Source organism: Platichthys flesus, chromosome 11 (genome assembly GCF_949316205.1).
Source record: "Platichthys flesus chromosome 11, fPlaFle2.1, whole genome shotgun sequence".
NCBI classification, from domain to species: Eukaryota; Metazoa; Chordata; class Actinopteri; order Pleuronectiformes; family Pleuronectidae; genus Platichthys; species Platichthys flesus.
This window is the reverse complement of record NC_084955.1, coordinates 14,217,329-14,235,298: the sequence shown is the minus strand read 5'-3', so window position 1 is coordinate 14,235,298 and position 17,970 is coordinate 14,217,329. Positions and strand designations below refer to the sequence as shown.

At 42.4% G+C, this 17,970-nt stretch overlaps 2 protein-coding genes across 3 annotated transcripts; both read right to left on the bottom strand.

Annotated features, from left to right (window-relative positions):
* Positions 1-433: 433 nt before the first annotated feature.
* snx10b (sorting nexin 10b) lies at positions 434-2,790 on the bottom strand. Its single transcript, XM_062399269.1, has 6 exons — positions 2,621-2,790; positions 2,247-2,333; positions 2,043-2,143; positions 1,814-1,915; positions 1,443-1,643; positions 434-813 (listed from the first exon to the last, which is right to left on the bottom strand). The coding sequence occupies exons 1-6, from the start codon at positions 2,651-2,653 to the stop codon at positions 693-695; spliced, it is 645 nt and encodes a 214-aa protein (XP_062255253.1). The 5' UTR covers positions 2,654-2,790; the 3' UTR covers positions 434-692.
* Positions 2,791-3,737: 947 nt separating this feature from the next.
* cbx3b (chromobox homolog 3b) lies at positions 3,738-7,823 on the bottom strand. Of its 2 annotated transcripts, none has more exons than XM_062399270.1 (5): positions 7,587-7,823; positions 7,046-7,186; positions 6,807-6,960; positions 6,208-6,377; positions 3,738-4,666 (listed from the first exon to the last, which is right to left on the bottom strand). In XM_062399270.1, the coding sequence occupies exons 2-5, from the start codon at positions 7,183-7,185 to the stop codon at positions 4,546-4,548; spliced, it is 585 nt and encodes a 194-aa protein (XP_062255254.1). In that variant the 5' UTR covers position 7,186; positions 7,587-7,823; the 3' UTR covers positions 3,738-4,545. The 2 variants fall into 2 exon arrangements, with proteins under 2 accessions (XP_062255254.1, XP_062255255.1); XM_062399271.1 differs by lacking the exon at positions 7,587-7,823 and adding an exon at positions 7,294-7,391.
* Between the last annotated feature and the right edge of the window lie 10,147 nt (positions 7,824-17,970).

The window sequence follows — 17,970 nt, the reverse complement described above, 5'->3', positions numbered from 1 at the left end:
TGGGGGAGCACATGCACAGACACACACGTGAGGCTACGGTGAAAAGGTTTCATACAAATACTAAGTGACAGATAGAAAAAGGTGGCCTGTCAGTGCAGCTGGCATTTGGTTCTGCAGGGAGCGGTAGAGCCTGTCTACCTGGTGGCCCTCTCAGACAGGAGCGAGCCCGCCGGGAGTCCACTGGACCTCCTACCAGCCCCACAGCTGACAGGGGGGCTGTCTGAAGGCTCTGCAGAGACCCTATTACACATGTCACACTGCTAAGCACTGCATTGGCCACCATGAGACAGCCTCCCCACACCTCACACCTCACACTCTATTATTAGGAGAGGTTCAGCCACAGAGATGCATTATGCTGTCACTGCTGAACATATCACAGTGTTATGGGCACCAACATGACCAGTGTCACAGTAGAAAATGACCAGCACTCATATTGCTTCTGTGAGGTTTGTTTATGAAGTAAATACAAGACAGTTACAAACAGATGGATGTAGCAACACTGCCATCTACAGGCCAGTGGATGCCACCACAGACAGAACACGGAGGTAAACAACTCTTCTTGGATATTCTTTTATTGTTATTCACTGAACATGTTTCGAACAGAAATGCATAAATTAAACGACAACAAGTGCAAAGTGCAGTATGGTGGGGTAACAGCCAGATTTCCTCTTCACAGGATGAGGAGGACGTTTTCATGTAGAGTCAGATGAGCTGCTGAAAGATTTCTCCTGGCTGCTTCCCATGAGGTCGAGTGAAGCTGCACTCGCTGCTTTCTTTATTTCCAAATCTTTCATCTGAGGCCCTGGATCTGAGCTGGAACAACAAAAAAAAAACAATTTATGGGCATGGAAAATGAATTCAAACTGAAGTATAGTCATTTTGAGAATTATACAAATAGTAAAATTAGAAATAACAATGATATTTATAAAACAAATGAGCCGTAAAAGCTTTCCAAGGTCAAAACAAAGCATGAAACATTAAAGGGTCAACACAAAACATAACCCAAATTAAATTTCCAATGTGTAGAATTTAGTGACATCTAGTGGTGAAGTTGCATGTTGCAGCTGAAGACCCCTCACCTCAACCTCCTCTTCCAAACATGACAGAAAACCTGTGGTAGCCTTCAGTTGTCATACAAACTCAAAAGGTGTTTAGTTTGTCCAGTTTGGGCAAAAATGAATATTCAATTTCTGCCAGTAGATCCCTTTCACCTAAATCTAACACATTGAACCTTTAAAAGTGTGGTGTAAATAATGAAACAAATACACAAAAACATACTTACATCGACAAACATATACAGGTATACATTTACATGCATAAGATCAAAACTACATTAGGTTGTTTATCTGTAAGAAACCCATCCTTACAGGTAAGTGACCTAATAATGTGTTTTTAATGAAAAGGCTGAATTTGGAAGAGTGGAAAAAGATTCATTAGAATACCTGTCAGAGTCAGAGTCGCAGTGTATCTTCTGCAGATCGTCTTCGGAGTGGAATCTTCTCAGGCCGCATCCCTGCACCGCCTGCGCCACGGAGAAGCGGGTCCTTCCAGCAGCACAGGCCTTGATCTTGGACACGCTGAGCTTCGACTGCAGGAAGAGGTGCAAGCAGCTGTCCGACAGCAGCAGAGGGTTCTGCAGGATCCTGGAGAACAAGGTAAGGTTACTGCATGCTGTCTTGTTTTTTACTCGTGTGAAAGCAGCAGTCACGAGGCCCCCGTTGTTTATGGAAACACTGATTTACCAATTTTATTATCTCCCTGCTGTAGTATGTCAAAGTTCCTGAGTGTTTTGATCTGTGGGATCATTTCTTACTGTTTCAGAAAATCCTGGAGCCCCGTCATACGCTCAGAGATCTGTCGGGCGTTGTTCAGGCTGAAGAAGGGATTCTTCCCGGGCAGCTCAGGAAGCTGAAACCTGTAAAACACACACACATACACACACACCCCTGAGAATGACCCTCAACAGATCAATCTGAACAGGAGAACTGGAAGATAATGTGATCTTTTGCTGCCGCTCAATCCACACAGTAATATTAACTTACATTAGCTGTGAGTTTGCTTGTAGTTTCTGCCTAAGCCATACGAACTCGCTGTACCTCCTCCTCACGGCAGAGACCTTCTTGGTGAAGCACACGCTGTCGGTCTGAAGCACGACACAAGTGGGACACACGGCAGGTCACACCAAACTCCAGTGGTGCATAGAAAACCACAAAGTAAAACAATTTCATGTCTATCCTTTTACTCACATGTAAACAAATTTCATAGTCTATGAAGGCGTGCCAGAAGTCATTCTTTTGTATCCGCGGGTCCCGCACCCAGACACTGACCACCTGCTGCATGGAGAAGACAGGAGAGACTCTCTAACACTGGTCTGAATGCAGTGGTTTTGTCAAAAGGGAACTTGTTATTGGCAGATAGAGGAAGTGCTATGAGCAACGCGTCAAGAATCATAACTGGAAAAACCCAAAACATTTCCTTTATTGCTCAGGAGGTTAAAGAAGTTTGTTGTTTAAGCCTTTACCAGAAGTTAAAGCTTCCAAATGTGACATGGGGGATTTCAATGGTGTTTTCTTCATGAGGTATCAACTTACTTTACAGGATAAAAGCATAATGAACCTACCTGACTCGTAGAGTTGTCTGTGCCTTCTCTCATAATTGAAAAATGAAAATGAAAACTTTCATTAAGGTTGAATCTCAGTAGTTTAAATTCATCAGAATAATGCTCTGCTTAGCTTTGTGCTTCAGCCTTTTATTCCTAGCTTTACTAACCAGGAGCAAAAGTTTTCAAAATAAAGTCACAAGACCAAAGACCAAAGGCTGTGAGTAGCCCCTCCCCTTTAAAAAAAAATCCACTATTACCAATTTTTCTGATAATTTCTTTTACTTCATGATGGTATAGTCTAACATTTGAAAAACATGGAAAAAAAAGAGAAAAAAAAACAAAAAGGAAATTGTCACAAAATGTTTTCCTTTAGTCACAGAGACTTCACAGATCTATGGTCAGTTACAGTAGTTACAGTAGCAGGTGAGTTTTAGGAGGTCAAAGGTTCAGCTGAGTGTCCCATAACTACGATGGGAGATATGTCGAGTCAGGAGACAGGTTTCGTGTCCATGCCTGTGGAATTACTGGAAGACAATGCTGTCCACCAGTGGACAGTCTCACGTCTAAAGTGCTACATTTAACAATCTTTTTTTAGTTATTAGGCGAGCCATTTATCTAATGTATATAATGATTGCCTGGATTTCTCTTTGTCTAAAAGCACCTAATATTAATTTATAAAAACAACTTTTGATGATTCATCAGAGGTGACAACATTTGGTTCATAGCAGCTGATCTGGGACATTATCTGGTGGGGCACATTTTAAAATACATGTGTTTAAAACCTCAACTACACAGGTCATAGAGACACAGTGAGACACAATGAGACAAAGTATAAAACATGGCTACAAACACCACAAACAATACAGGTTCAAACAATATGCACGTTAGAGCCCGACTGATTCATCTGTCTGTTGATAAAAACCAACGGCTGATATGAGACTTTCACAGACATTCAGTAAATATTTTTGCTGATATGCTACATCATGATAACTTTCTATTTACAGAAAAAATAATCCTGGAAAAAGCATATGGCTGTTGGAAATATCATAATTTGGTGTGTCCAAGCAATCTATAGTTTATCTTTATTTTTGATTAGGTTCTTAATCAAAGTTGTAATTATTTGGTTGTATTCATGTTTTCTTTGTATTTAAAGTTATTTATTTTTAGATGTTACATTAAATTGTAAAATATCAAGCTTCAGTTACATTTCTTTCTTTCATAGTGACATATTAAGGCTCATTTATGCTGCCTTCATGTATGAAAAGAGATAAGTCTGCTTCAAATGATGTAACCATCACAGCCCACTTATTTCCTTTATGTTGGCTTCGTTAGACAATGCATCAGCCTCCAAACATCCATGTCAGTCGGGCTCTAGTCTAGACAATCCAACCTAAAGCTAGGTGCACTGGAGGTACAGATCGGACAACAGTTAGTTCACTCTTTTTTTCAAAGTGTTGCTACACAAGATAAAACGCTCACACTAAACCAGTGGAGGACTAGAGATACTAAATTACTATATAACAGTAGTCTTGAAAACAAAACACATGTCCACAGTGATTGTGTCGGCTACATGATGACACACGACCAAAGCTGCTACAGGTTAGTCTGACCTCAGACCGGCTGCTCTTCACACACAGGTTAGTTCAAGTCTCCATCACGGTCTCCACAAAAGGCACAGTGACCTTGCTGAGCACCACGGGACAGAGAGCCCTGAATATCCGTCCCCGCGGAGGTTCTTCCAGTCGACAGATTTCCGAAACTCCTACCGGGATGCAATTTCACACAGCGTGCTTCTAATGTCAGCTGGAGGAGGACACTGGATGGAGGTTAAACTAAGCTTCAGGTGAGGACGCAGCCGTTTACCAGTTCTCCTCCGTTCTCAAAACAAACACTCACACACACACACACACACACACAAGGGAACACGCTAACAGGCGCGCGCTTCACGGCTCCTCGTCTCCACAGTGCCAGGTCAGCTTCTGCTCGTAGAAGTCGATGACCACCTGGGGACACCTGGCGCTGGCTTCATGCGCAGGCAGCAGGGCCACGTCATCCGAGTCCTTCCTGTGGGGAAACACGCGGCAGACGTAAAAACATTACAAAAAAGACCGCCACCTATTTTTAATGTGTGTAAAATGTTTCAGCAGCAACACACACGTCTACCAATTTAGAATAGGTAATTGCAAAGGCACGGCTAAAAAAGAAACGACTGGACCACATTTTTTTTTTCGAAAGCACAGACAGAGGTAACGCAGCCATTTAGTTTTCCATTTCCTCAAAGTCTGGGGCATTAGATGCTAAAGGAATTTCTCTAAACTGTATCTTGTACAGATCGAGCTCTGAAGCACCGGATCTTACAATAACGATTTGTTTTGGTGCAGGATTGTGAAAAACACATCCACGTTTTAGAAAGCACTATATTATACTATACTATAGTATGTTTATATTATAATGAGCAGTGGATTTTACGATGTTGCAGAAGTTATCAAAGTGCAATCAGATCATCTCTCTGTACAATGTTCACAGGTATACGACAAAATAATACCTCACATTGCGAAGACATTCATAAAAAAAACGTTTGCATGCATGCATTTGATTGACCAACGGCGCACATGACCAGATGTTTGATTGTGTTTTGACAAAAGTCGAGCTATGAACACAGATCCTCCACGCACTCTATATGAACACGTCTTTGAGACTTCACACATCCTTTTGATTCAGCAGATTTGTGTTATAAAGTTTTGGTTTCGAGATTTAGCAATTAGGGTCATGTGTTTTTTTTTCCCAAACTTACCAAATACTGTAAAAGAAACCACAGACACATTATTTGACTAGCTGTGCAGTTCTTACCAAGACTTGTTAACTGTAAATCTGCAGTCTACCAGTCAGAACATAGTGTCATCACACACACTGGTCTGAATGTGTTCTAGTGTGAGGACGTCCTCAAAGACATTCACTGTGGACATGCTCTCCATGATCAGGGTTTCTGCAGGTTACAGGAGGTTTAACTGAAGACTTTTTTAAGACCATAATGAGTGAGATTTACGATCTACTTCAAAAACAAGTCAGTTACTGGAGTCACAGAATTGTCAATTGGAGATAAGGTGAAGGAGCTTTGTAGAGAATCACCCTCCAAACGCCATGTTAGCTCACAAACTACAGACAGAGACGGTAGATATCCACACAGCCAGGCATGGGATGTCTGAAGAGTCCGTTATCAGTGACAGACTTGTTTGTAGTTTTATTCCAACTTTCTTATATCTGTGTTGTTGAGAGTGAACTGCAGCACAGTCATCTTCCAAAACCTTATTTTAAAATGTGGCAAAAGTCCTACATTAACGGTAAAGGCCAAAAATTGGCTTTTGAATCTGGGAAATGTTTTGTCAGGCTGAAAATGTTGACTTGACTTTCAGTAAATCAAACTTTCACACTAAACGTTTGGCAAGTGGCCCAATTACTCAATGCCAACAGCATAAATAAGACACGTGAATGTTTTTGTCTGAACCAGTGCGGTTTGTAGCTTCTGCCCTCAGAAACTAGTGGGACTTCTCCCACCAGGCATACATTTACCAAACCGCTGGCAAAAGGGGAAGCAGCGGAGTTACCATTTGACGAGGAACATGAGCTCTCCCTGTCTGTCTGTTGAGCCGATGATGCATTCAGGCTCGAGGCAAGTGCCGAGGTTGGCCGGGGAATCTGAACGCCCGTCGCTCGGCTGGAGGCCGTCGTCGTCGCTCTGCAGAGTGCAGGCCTGCTGCTGCGGCTGCAGGCAGGACTGCACGGGGAGAAGGACAAGGACAGAAGTACAGTGGTTAGAGGAAATCACAGAGGCCACATGAGCATTAGTGTTACTGCCCCATCGAGAAAAGAGGAAATGTTACTGCTTTCACTTTCATTGGTGTTGCTAAACCAACCACCGACAAATGCCATTTGGTTTGTCACTTAAAAAGCAGACATTAAACCATAAAAAAAAAGCAGAAATGATATCTCTAAACAATGGCTATTGTTTTCCAATGCAGCCTCTTTTGATTTCAGGAGACTGAAAGAGAAAGAGTGCAACTATGAATCTTATGTGGTGCTCAACAAGAAAGGGATTCCAATCATGTTCCTCCTTTTGACAGATTCGGGTGCAGACGTCCTGTAAATAACGTGGAAAACAACTGCACTCACAGACAGGCCGGCACTGCATTCCTCACATACTCACAATTTCCGTCTCTTGCTCTGTCATTTCTTCTTTGGGAATGAACTCGCTGTGCTCTTCCTCATTCTCGTACGCCAGATGGAGGGCGGTTCTCAGGAACTCGTTGATGAGCTCCGGACAGTCCAGGTTGTCCTCGGGTTCCCACGTGTTGTCCGCACTGGGAGGAGAAGAAAAACACACTAAACCATCAACTGCCAAAACTGTGAGGAAGCAAGTGTGTGATGGTGCAGCACCTCACTCACTCGGTGAAGCCTTTCCACTTCAGAAAGTACTCCACTCTCCCGTCGGCGACCCTGCGGCGAATGATCTTCTCCACCACAAACTCCTGGACCACTGTCGTCTCCTCAGTCTTCCTCTGTTTGGCAGTCTGCTTCTTTCTCATCCTGCCAGGGCACAAAACAAGCATGAGAGCCAGCTCATATTACTGTCACACAAACACACACATACACACTGCCAACACAACAGTAAGGGTCTTATTTCCCAGTTTGACCTCCACGCTGATGCACTTTCACGTCCCTGCAGCTGCACAACAACAACAACAACAACAACAAGGCTCTGCTGCTGCCGTGTCCTTCACACAATGATCGCTTATTATAGCGCTCCACCTGCTGTTCGGATCAGGAGCACAACACGCAGCTGCTTCACACGCACACGCAACACGTTACTGTTACACACACACGCACACGCTCAGCAGGGAACACACATGTGGCTGGAAACACACGAGAGGAGACGTGTGTGTATGTGTAACGCACGGGGCGCAGGAAGGAACAATGTGGCACGTACGCTCTCGGTGTCACTTTGGTCTCTGCGGGTCACAGCCTGCTGCTCTGCTCGGTTTGTGCCGCTGCTCGCCGGGAACCACACACGCACAAGCACACACGCACACAGACACACACCGCGCCGTGGGTCGGTGCCGCCGCTTCGTGCGTAAACCGCGTCCGTTCGGCGTGTTTACATGCGCGAGGCAACTTTTTCATGAATGGCTGGAAATCAAAGATGGCCGTGGATGCTCGGAGGAAGTGGTTGCCAAGGGAAAAGGTCATGCCAGGAAAACCGGGAGGAGACGACGGGGACGCGCACGCCGCCGCGGCCAATCAGAGAACAGTGCGCTCCGTGCGGAACAGGCCCGCCACCCAAGGGCGTTAGAGGGGAACGACAAGCGGACTGTGAGCCGGGCATCGAACACGCGCTGATGTTTTAATTCTCTGTCAAACACATATGGAGCCGGATATTTATTATTATTTACATGTTGATCTCCGTAATATGAATGCAAATCAGAGTGTAAGCAAAACCACGGAATGTGCCAAAAATAATCAATTAATGAAACAAAAAACAAACAATCATTATCAGAAATGATCGATATGATCACCTTTTTATTTACGATGCATGAGCCTCAAAATTGGATTTATATTATATTATATTGTGTTATATTATATTTTCAAAATACAAATTTTGATTACTTTTGCTTTACTTTTTTTATGCCTTTTTAATTTGCACATTAGGTACACACATTTTCAGTAAAAAAAGTATAAATTACCTTTTACTCGACTACATTTATTTAGTCACTATAGCTAATATTGACTTTGTGGCTAAGACCATGATCTACTATGATAATACTAAAATATGTTGTTTGGATATAACAATTTTAAAATCATATCCTATTAAAATATTCACATGCAGCATCATGCATTCATAGTAACATTATAAAATTAACAAACTATATTATGTAAATAATATTGTGTAGACTGGTGCAAATCTGCCCAAACAATTTTAATATTACTTTTGATAATTATTGTGGGTATATTTTGCTTACAATGTTTTTATTTAATTTAATTTAATTTGTCTTGTAATGGAGTATTTTTGTTTCACTGTGGTATTCCTACTTTTATTTTTCTCTGCTCCTGCAGGAACATAATTTTTTCACGGAGCAGCTCTGTTCTCCACCAGCTCCTGAAACACACTGAGGACATCATAGAAGAACTGCCTCTGGAGGATTTGATTGACAGCCCCCTTTTAGCCAATGACAGGCTCCAACGCTGCGGATTGGCCAACTGAGAAGAACTAACAGGCCCTTCTACTTGACCAAATTTACAATATTTTCCTCCAGTGGTTCCACTATGTTGAGTAGACACACACCACTAGGGGTCGCTGCCTGCTTGTATTGGACTCCCAGGGCCCGGAGCCCAGTGCTCCTGCACCTCAGTGAACTAATGAGAATGGATGTATGCTGGAAAGCAGAACAAAGCTTTGTGCAACTACAAGGTGGATTCACATTGTAGCTGCCACTGATGCACGGCTGTCTCTGACACCTGTCATCCTCAAGGCTGGATTGTGAAACACCGGGTGCATTTGTTCATGAAATGCACTCATGGTGCAACACAGCAGCACCATGAAACTGTAACACAGATACAGGCATGCCCACAGTACAAGCAGCACGTGGTGATCTGCCTCAGTCCTTGGAATTAATATCTCAGAATCATTTTCAATGAGAAAACCCCGGGGAGGCCCTGGGGATGTGATTAAAAGTGGTTTCGGTGAAAAGGCTGCCAGACGCCTGCACGGAAGATGAATGTGGTGTGGATCGTCCTTCAGAAAAGAACCTCATTGATCAGAGTCTCAGCAGGGACGGGACGCAGGTTCCTTCATATACAAGTTGCAAATCAATGTGTGGTCATCTAGAGGTGCCACATGTGCTATGTTTCACTCCCATGTGCAGAGGAAGCCTCACGTAAGAAGCAGACTGTTGTGTGATGCACAGGAGTCACATGTTCTCTCTGATAAAGTAGTCGAGCTGCTGTTTTCATCTGTGATTAATTATTAACACTGGTGGAAAATGGTCTAAAGAACTAAACTCTGTTCTCTTTTTCTGCTCTCAGGAGCTCTCGCCTCAAACGAACATGTCGTTCCTTCTAACAGATTTGTTATTATGACACTCTTGCATCTTTTCCTCTGAACACTGATCATTTCTGAAAACTTTAAAACAATGTATTTTTCAGTTTAATTCTGTAAAGAAAAATTCTAAACTTTTTTTTTCTGTGCCGGAATGGAGTTTTTAATAAGGTACTATTTAAAAAGGGTTTAAAAGATGACTTTATTAGTGATAAATCCATTATTTACCTGTATAACTTGATATACGTAAAGATATAGATATTTATACTTTATATCTGTAACTACATATTTGTATGAGCAACTTTGAGGTTGCAGGCTCGTTAGAAGTATAGATAGATAGATAGATAGATAGATAGATAGATAGATCGATAGATAGATAAATAGATAGATAGATAGATAGATAGATAGATAGATAGATAGATAGATAAATAGATGGATATAGAATAAACCAAGTAATTCATTTCAACTTGGGAACAAAACACAGCAATGACCCGAGAATACTATAATTTCTAGATTCACAACTTTTGTTATGGTATTTTCCCCTTCATTAGATAAGCCAACACTGAACATAAAGCCAATTAATCTGAGGAAAGAGTGAGAACGTTTTTTGATACAAAAAATTCAACCAGTGACATTGGAGTTTAATCTTAATCACTATAAAAACCATGAATAACCGTTTCAACACAGACAAATAACAATTTTAATGTTTGAAAGACAACCTGGACTTCGGGAGATGGAGTTTAAGGGAAATCGCTTAATAAAATGTTTTTTATGTTGTGCATGTGTTTGTAGCCTCAACGTCTCAACCACAGCCAATAATGAAGTGATTTGAAGCCTTTTTTTGGTGCCTAAAACCAAACTGACTGAACCCGGTCATCCAGGATACTAAAAATGAAATACAGATGTTGATGAAATGACATGCTCCAGAGTGCAGGGTGAAAAGATATATTGCGTTATACCGTCATCCCTTAAATCTCCACAGTTCCTTCCCAGACAGGCACATTCCTGGGGCCCACTGTGAGTGTAAAGCCCTCATACAGATGGGCCTTGAGAGCCACCCTGTCGGAGCAGAAATGAGTCCAGATGGCTGGATCCCGCTGTGAGGGGCTGCGGATGGAGAGAGTGCTGGTCTGTGTGGCTCAGGCCAAGCCTGACTGGACCCTTTTCACATGGAGGGCCCCCAGCATTCCCTCAATACCACCCCGAGGCTCTCGAGTTACAGCCAGGCCGAGGACATTCACATCGGACCTGTTATTCCTACCGAGCGTTAATCAGGGTTGTGTAAGGAGCAGTGTTCAGACAAACAGGAATATTGATGGCTGGTCTGGACGGTGAGCAATTTACATGTGCTCATTACCGACCGATTGATTCATTGATTGACAGCATTCTTACAAACAGTTTTCTCAGAGGTCCTTCACACATGTGACACAGACACACAAGCAACTCTGCCACCGCTGCAGGAGGCCTCTGCATCGTCATGAGCTCCACACGCTGACTTCAGATCAAATTCAGACTCACATGCTGAGTCAATCTGGCTCCAGTGCAGTCCATGTCTTCTGTGTGTGTGTGTGTGTGTGTGTGTGTGTGTGTGTGTGTGTATGTGGTAGTGGCACAGAGAGAAGTGACTTTTCATGAGGACCAGAGGACGTGGGACAGCAGACTGGGATTGCTTGCGGAAATCTGTCTCCTGTTTCAGAACACCTAAAGTGCCCCAGATGCTTTTCTCTGTGTTATTCTAGACTTTGTTCTGGCATGGAGGGCTGGAGGGGGGGTCGTTATATGCTCAGCGTCTTTAGAGTCACAGGGAATTTACACAATAGGATCATATCGTCAGAGTTTCACTACTTGTCTTCAGGAGACTTCTAGGATTAATACAATTTTCAAACCATAAATACTCATGTATAGAGCGTGGAAATAACATTGGGATTATTTTGTCAAACGTTTTTTTTCAACTTTTTATTTTAATATTAACAGCTACTGGGATCGCATGATGCAACACATTTAAAACTAAGTTACAAAGGATAAATGCAACAAAACATAAATTAAGATTCACAATGACATTAAAATCCTTTTTTAAATGATTTGAGAAGGGATGTCAAATCAATAAGTGATGTAACAGATCCAATCTCAGCAGGTTTGTCATTCCAGAGTTTGGTGACCCAGAAAAATCTCTGGAAAGGAACGAGGACTCTGGATCGGGATCATATGATGTGTAGTAGAGAGAGAAATAGAGCTTCAGTGTCTCCAAGGGATAATTTGCTTTAGAGAGAGTTATCAAATGAACAATGAGGACAAAAAACTGATGTAATTGAATTTTGCTGTCATTCTGAATAATCTCCTAAACCACATACAGAAAAACATCGACAAAAGAACACCCATAGACAAATCACACTATCCAAAAGTAAAAAGTACTGCATTTAAAATATTACTATATTAAAAGTACATATTTATAATTTAATTGTTTCAAGTTTCAAAAGGTGTACAAAAGTGGTTTGGTGAATGTTCTATTATTTAATATAATTATTATCAATACTGATCCCTACATAAGTAAGTTATACATTTTACTGTTGTGTTTAGGTAGAGCTGATTGCTCATCACCAAATTGGAACAGGGTCTTTCCTCTCCCTCATTTATCTGAAACTATAATGCCCAAGAAACAGAGTCCCTTCCCACCAGAGAGGCTTTATGTAGAATCATCATTCTACTGACATTAATAACTTTCTTAGACAAACTGCAAAATCATAACCCAAGACACACATGAACTGGACTCTGTGCACTAGAAGAACTGATGATTAATCAATGAGTTTTCTGATGAACATGAAAATAAAATGTCACGTTGTGTGCCGAGGAAGATGATGTTTTGGTCAGTTTGCTTTTTGTTGCAGCAGAAACAGGTGCTGACTTCATGTCGCTCTTGGCCGGGAGTTTCCGCTCATGGAGCCCGTATAGGATCCTGTATCATGCTGACTGACAGGTGAATGGCACCAGTGACAAGCAAAGTCCCAATCCCCCCAGGGGCCAATGTGGCACAAAGTGAATGGAGAAGAGTGGAAGGGAAAAAGATCGTCTTTGAACCTAAAAAAATGTCTCGTTCCCCCTCCCGTCCTGAGCATCGTCTTTCTCTCCCCGTCTCTCCCCGTGTGATATTCTTTCTCTCCTCAGCGTGGGTGTTTTTGTTCTGGGGAGTTTTGTGGCTGATGGAGCAGGTTGACTCGGGGCAAGGGAGGAAAACGTGAGTCAAGATAAGTTAAGTAGTTTCAGAGGGACACATGGGAACGTGTCAATCAGCTTTTGTCCGGAGCTTTTACCGGGAAAATGTAAATATTCCCTCCTTTGAATGTCATGAAATTAATATCGTTCAGCTTGTCTAACTCCAGCCTTGATAACTTTAAGGTGACGTTCAATTTACTGCAAGGCCCGAGATTCCATCCAACTTAAGATAAGGCTGTTTTTCATTGAGTAATTTCCTCTTTAGTAATTTCTCAACAAAGTAAAAGCACAATGTTCGTTTTGTCCCCGCAATGCTTCTTACCGAGCGGAATTTCAGAGCTTTTATTTAGAAAAATTGTGAGGTTGGGTCTGAAGATCGGGTCAGTGGAGTGAATCATTCAAACTTATATATAAGCTTTACATGTGAACAGTAATAAAACCAGTTCAGTTTCAGTTTATGAAAAAACCTCTGACTTTAAAAAACAGAATCCTGTTGATCATAGCTCACTTTTGCAGTTTCAGAGCGAAAGCTGCAACCAGCATGACCAGTGTGACCACAGGCCGAGCAAGCAACCCATTCCAAACAGGCAGCTTCAGACTGTGCACCAGTATTTTTCTTAACGGCAGTTAATAAAAAACATTGATTTTTAGTGGCGTAATCTGAGACACACATTCACCATAATTGACGTTTGATTGATTGCTCTCCACTGGTCCGACACAAAGCAGTGACTGCTGCTGTCTGGAGGGAGATTGTTTGCTCTCTTTGTCACACATCCCCTTCCAACTCGGCTTCTCTCGGTGTTAAGTGTTCCCTTTCACAGCTGCCCATCACCATCCGATGAGCCCAAACAACCCAACTCTCTCTTGACTCGGCTCAACCTGCTGGGAGGGGTGAAGTCAAAGCCTTCGAGTCCTCAATGGAGTTGTTCTAATAGAAAAGCTCAGCACTTTGAGAAATTTGTTTTCTTATCCAGGGTCCGAGGAGGAGAGTGACACCACCCTCATGCCCAGATCTGGATTGAGATTGACGTGCATGCGATGGATCCTGCATGTATTTATCATATAAATGTGAAGGGTATAAACAACAACCAAGCATAAGTAGACTTTTCAGCTCGCAGACAGCTGAGCAGTATCTCAGCCTTGAGTGGGGAGAAGACCTTTGCCTTGGTAAATCTCCCTGTCACTGTGCAGCTGCCGAGTGTCGACTCGCATCGGGCGCAACTGCGCAAACCACCGAATCCAGTCTGTTGACCTTTTGCTCCTCTCTCACAGCTGTACACTCTTACCTTCAGATCTGCTCCACATCCAATCAGGACTCAACCCCTTAAACCTCCATTACCCCCACACCCCCCACCACCCCCAATCTCGCCCCAGGAAACCGGTCCATGTGCAGATGGAGCCTGTGTCTGATCCGCACGGGTCTGGACACAAGCTTCTTCTCCTGAATACAGAGCGTTCGCTTCCTGGACCCGGGAATCTGGAGCTTTTCTTCCTAAGCCAAATTTACTTTGACCATGACCCATTTCAGCTCAGCCAAAGCAATTGCAGGTTCATGCCATCTGAGGGCTAAGTGCTCGGTGTATGGGCTCCAGTGCGAGCACATGGGGGGGGACTAAGCAGCTCCTCAGTCCTGCCTGTCGGCTTGCCATCTGGAAAATAACAGCTTTAAGCAAGTCCTGCCAGTAATTACCCTGCCTGCTCCGAACAAAGGCCCACAACACACTGTGGTGAAATCTGGATAATTGATGGAGACAGGATGCTGCAACCGATACTCCACTCCAAGCTGTGAAATGTCTAGTTTTGGCTTAGGACACTTGAGTTTGGTTTGAGAAATTGCATTTGGTTTTTGAATTGGTTCAGTTGAAAATAAAATTCTAAAAAGTTTCTTGGCTGGAAAACTGCGATGACAAGTGCCCGACTGTGCTTGACGCTGTGTGGGTGAAAGTGAAACCTGCAGCCACACGGCTCCATCGGAACATCTGATGCTAAGAACTATATAAGAACTAAATGGACTCGCTTTACATACAATATACATTTTTTTATATACGATAGGCCTGTAGGTTTCTCTTGATCAAAAAGAGAATAACATTAAACGTCATTCGAGGTCATGAAGCAGCGTGGGATCATCGGAAATGTTGTTTTCACCACTTGTGCTGACAAAAAAGTACCTGACAAATCATGGTCACGGATGAGGTAACATGATCCAGTTTTGTTCATGTTGCAATAACGAAGTACCAATACAAATAAACCCTTTGCCCAGGGTGAAGAAGATATAAAGCAATTAAAGGTGATCAAAATGAAGCGTCCTGTTACCTTGAATTTGTTGTGGTTGGAGCATTGTTGGAAACATTCATGATAATGAAGGTACACAAGTGAACAACATATATAACATAGATCAATGAGTTTTTAGACATTTTAAAGAAGACTTGTTATTCAAAGAGCTATCCTTTTATAGTTTTTTCGATTTAGAGTATGTTTGGATCTTACCTGTCTCATCCCACTTTACCCACCTTTTGCAATTTGGAATAACATATTAACACATGGCTTCCAGCTTGGTCGGACAACTCAACATGTCGCACAAGTTGGTTTGTTATTTTCGACCATACAACAACCTCCACTGGGTGCTGGCTGAGGCTTCATGTGCGGTGACATCTTCACTCTCAGCAAGAACTATATTTCCTAGAATTTTAGAATTTTCCTTTAACCTAATTTTGAAACTAACAAGTTTGAGGTCCTTTAAATCAAAGCCACCACTGTGTGTAGCCAAGACAGCTCTTCCTCAAACAGACAGCTTTATACTTGCCTTGAAATAGCTGCTGGGTGTGAAAATTAGTTTTCCATATTGCATGGTTTCCACACACTGCTAATCCAGCGCTGAAAAACCACAACCGCTCCCTCGGTCTGAACCGCTGCCTGGACCTGACAGTCAAGAAACTGATTTACATTGTCCTCCCTCCAGAACGTCATTTTCAATTTGAATCTCATCAGGAGCTAATCTGGAAACCGTTACTCACTGAGTCTTGAAAATAAATTGTTTGCAGCCGAGAGTCAAAAATTGAGACGGAGGAGGCGGGTGGGGGGTCGGGAGACTCATGGGGGGGGGGGGGGGGGGGGGACAAGTGGCAAAGTCCCTCCGGTCAAATGCCATGTTTCGGCCAATGCACAGGAAACAGGCTCTTACCAGCCAGGAAATGAAGCGGCTAGCACAGGCCGGCTTATATTTCCGCCCCTGCTTTCAGAAGGGCCTTGTTAGCACCGAGACACCAGGGCTCCGGCTTTTTGTTCGCACGGAGCCAATAGAAAACATGGCTGCAGCGTTTTTAAAAGACCTTAAGTGCTTGTGATGGCTGAGTGGTTTGTTGCCATGAGGTCTTGAGTTTCTCAGACCTACAGATTCCCTCCCACCTCCCCCCATCTCCGAGGGGGGAGCCGAGTCAACGTTCATGATGTGGAAGAGCCTGAACAGATTTATGGGCGGGCGAGAGAAAGGACCTCTCTGACTTGTGTTTCACTGATGAAATATGTGGCTGCATTTTAAGAGTATTTCAACATTTCCCCCCTATAGATTAAGGATTTTCCATTTCTCACTTCTGCAGTTTTTCATTTGTTATCCTCAAATTAATATTTCTACACTATCACCATTACACTGCTGATCCATCTAAAGAAAATAACATTTAAATCAATGTATCTCAAGAATGGCTTCACATTTTTGTGTCGATCGTTTCTTATTTCAAGTCTGATTCACCGTTCACCAGAAAAACACTCCTGACAGATGCGTAACATAAATCGCTAGCAAGAAGGAACTTAAGAAAAATAAACAGCCAATCATTTGTATACTTTCTAAAGCGCTCAAGGATGAAGTCTTGTGTTACACTGGGACCCTGACTGTGCGGCTTCATGGTCACCTTGACTCAGAGCGATGAATAAAGGGCCACAGCTGCCAGCAAAGATGGAGAGAGAGAGAGAGAGAGAGAGAGAGAGAGAGAGAGAGAGAGAGAGAGAGAGGTTTTGGACAAGCTGAGGCTGAACCTGAATTCTTTAAGAGTAACACTGACCTGAGATAATCATCAAACCAGAAATCAGTTGTCTGTTGAGTCAGAACAGAAGTGTGAATCGTGCAAGTTGAAAGTAAACACATTGAAATTTCTGTATTGATGAAGTCGTGTGGAAGAATGGAAAAGTTTGCGGTTTAAACGAAACACGGCAGAGAAGCCAGCTGAGACTGCTCCATCAACATCACAGCTGACAGTTTGACCTGTGATTCTGCGAAAAGAAAAGGTGACACAAAGGTAATAATTACCGATGTCTGTAAAGATTTGTATTCATCTTGGTTTTTCGAGAAGAGGCACGTGGTTGGAGATCTTGTTCACGTTTCACTCCTCATTTGAAAGGTTAAACTTTAATAATGTCATTAATTAAACCTATAATTTTCCTCAAATGACAAATCTGTTCTTCTATTTGAATATAGATTAAATAAAGGTATGTTCTTAATCCTAACTAAGAAAATAACTTAAGTACATTCTCTGTGCATGCACTTCTCTATTCTACTCTCTTTGATTTTATTCTATTTGGGGTTTGTTTTTCTATTCTGGTTTTACATGTATCTGTATTTGTGCTGCTGTAATACCTGACTTTTCATCATTGGGGTTCAATAAATGATTATCTTATTTTATAGAAAGTTTTTCTGAATATATAATCTCCAAGATGTGTATCAAGAGTTCCCTCACCTCCTGTTTGAGAAGCAGGACCAGCATGTGTTCTACAAGACTATCAAAGATGGACGACATGAGAGGTCACCAAAAGTGAAGCTAACCATCTGATTCCCCCCCTGGACAAGCAGATAGTAAGTTTAATGTGTCAACAACCTAATATTTGTAACTATGAACGTTCATGGCAATCTATCAGATAATTGATAGGATATCTCACCAGGTATGTCTGGGCACCTCTGTTTACCGCCCCCAAATTAGCCCCCTTCTCTCACCCCTTGTTTCCTGTCTGTCTCTGAACTTTAAACAATCGAACAAAGGTCAATTTTCCAAAATATGAATCTTAAGAAAAATCACAAATC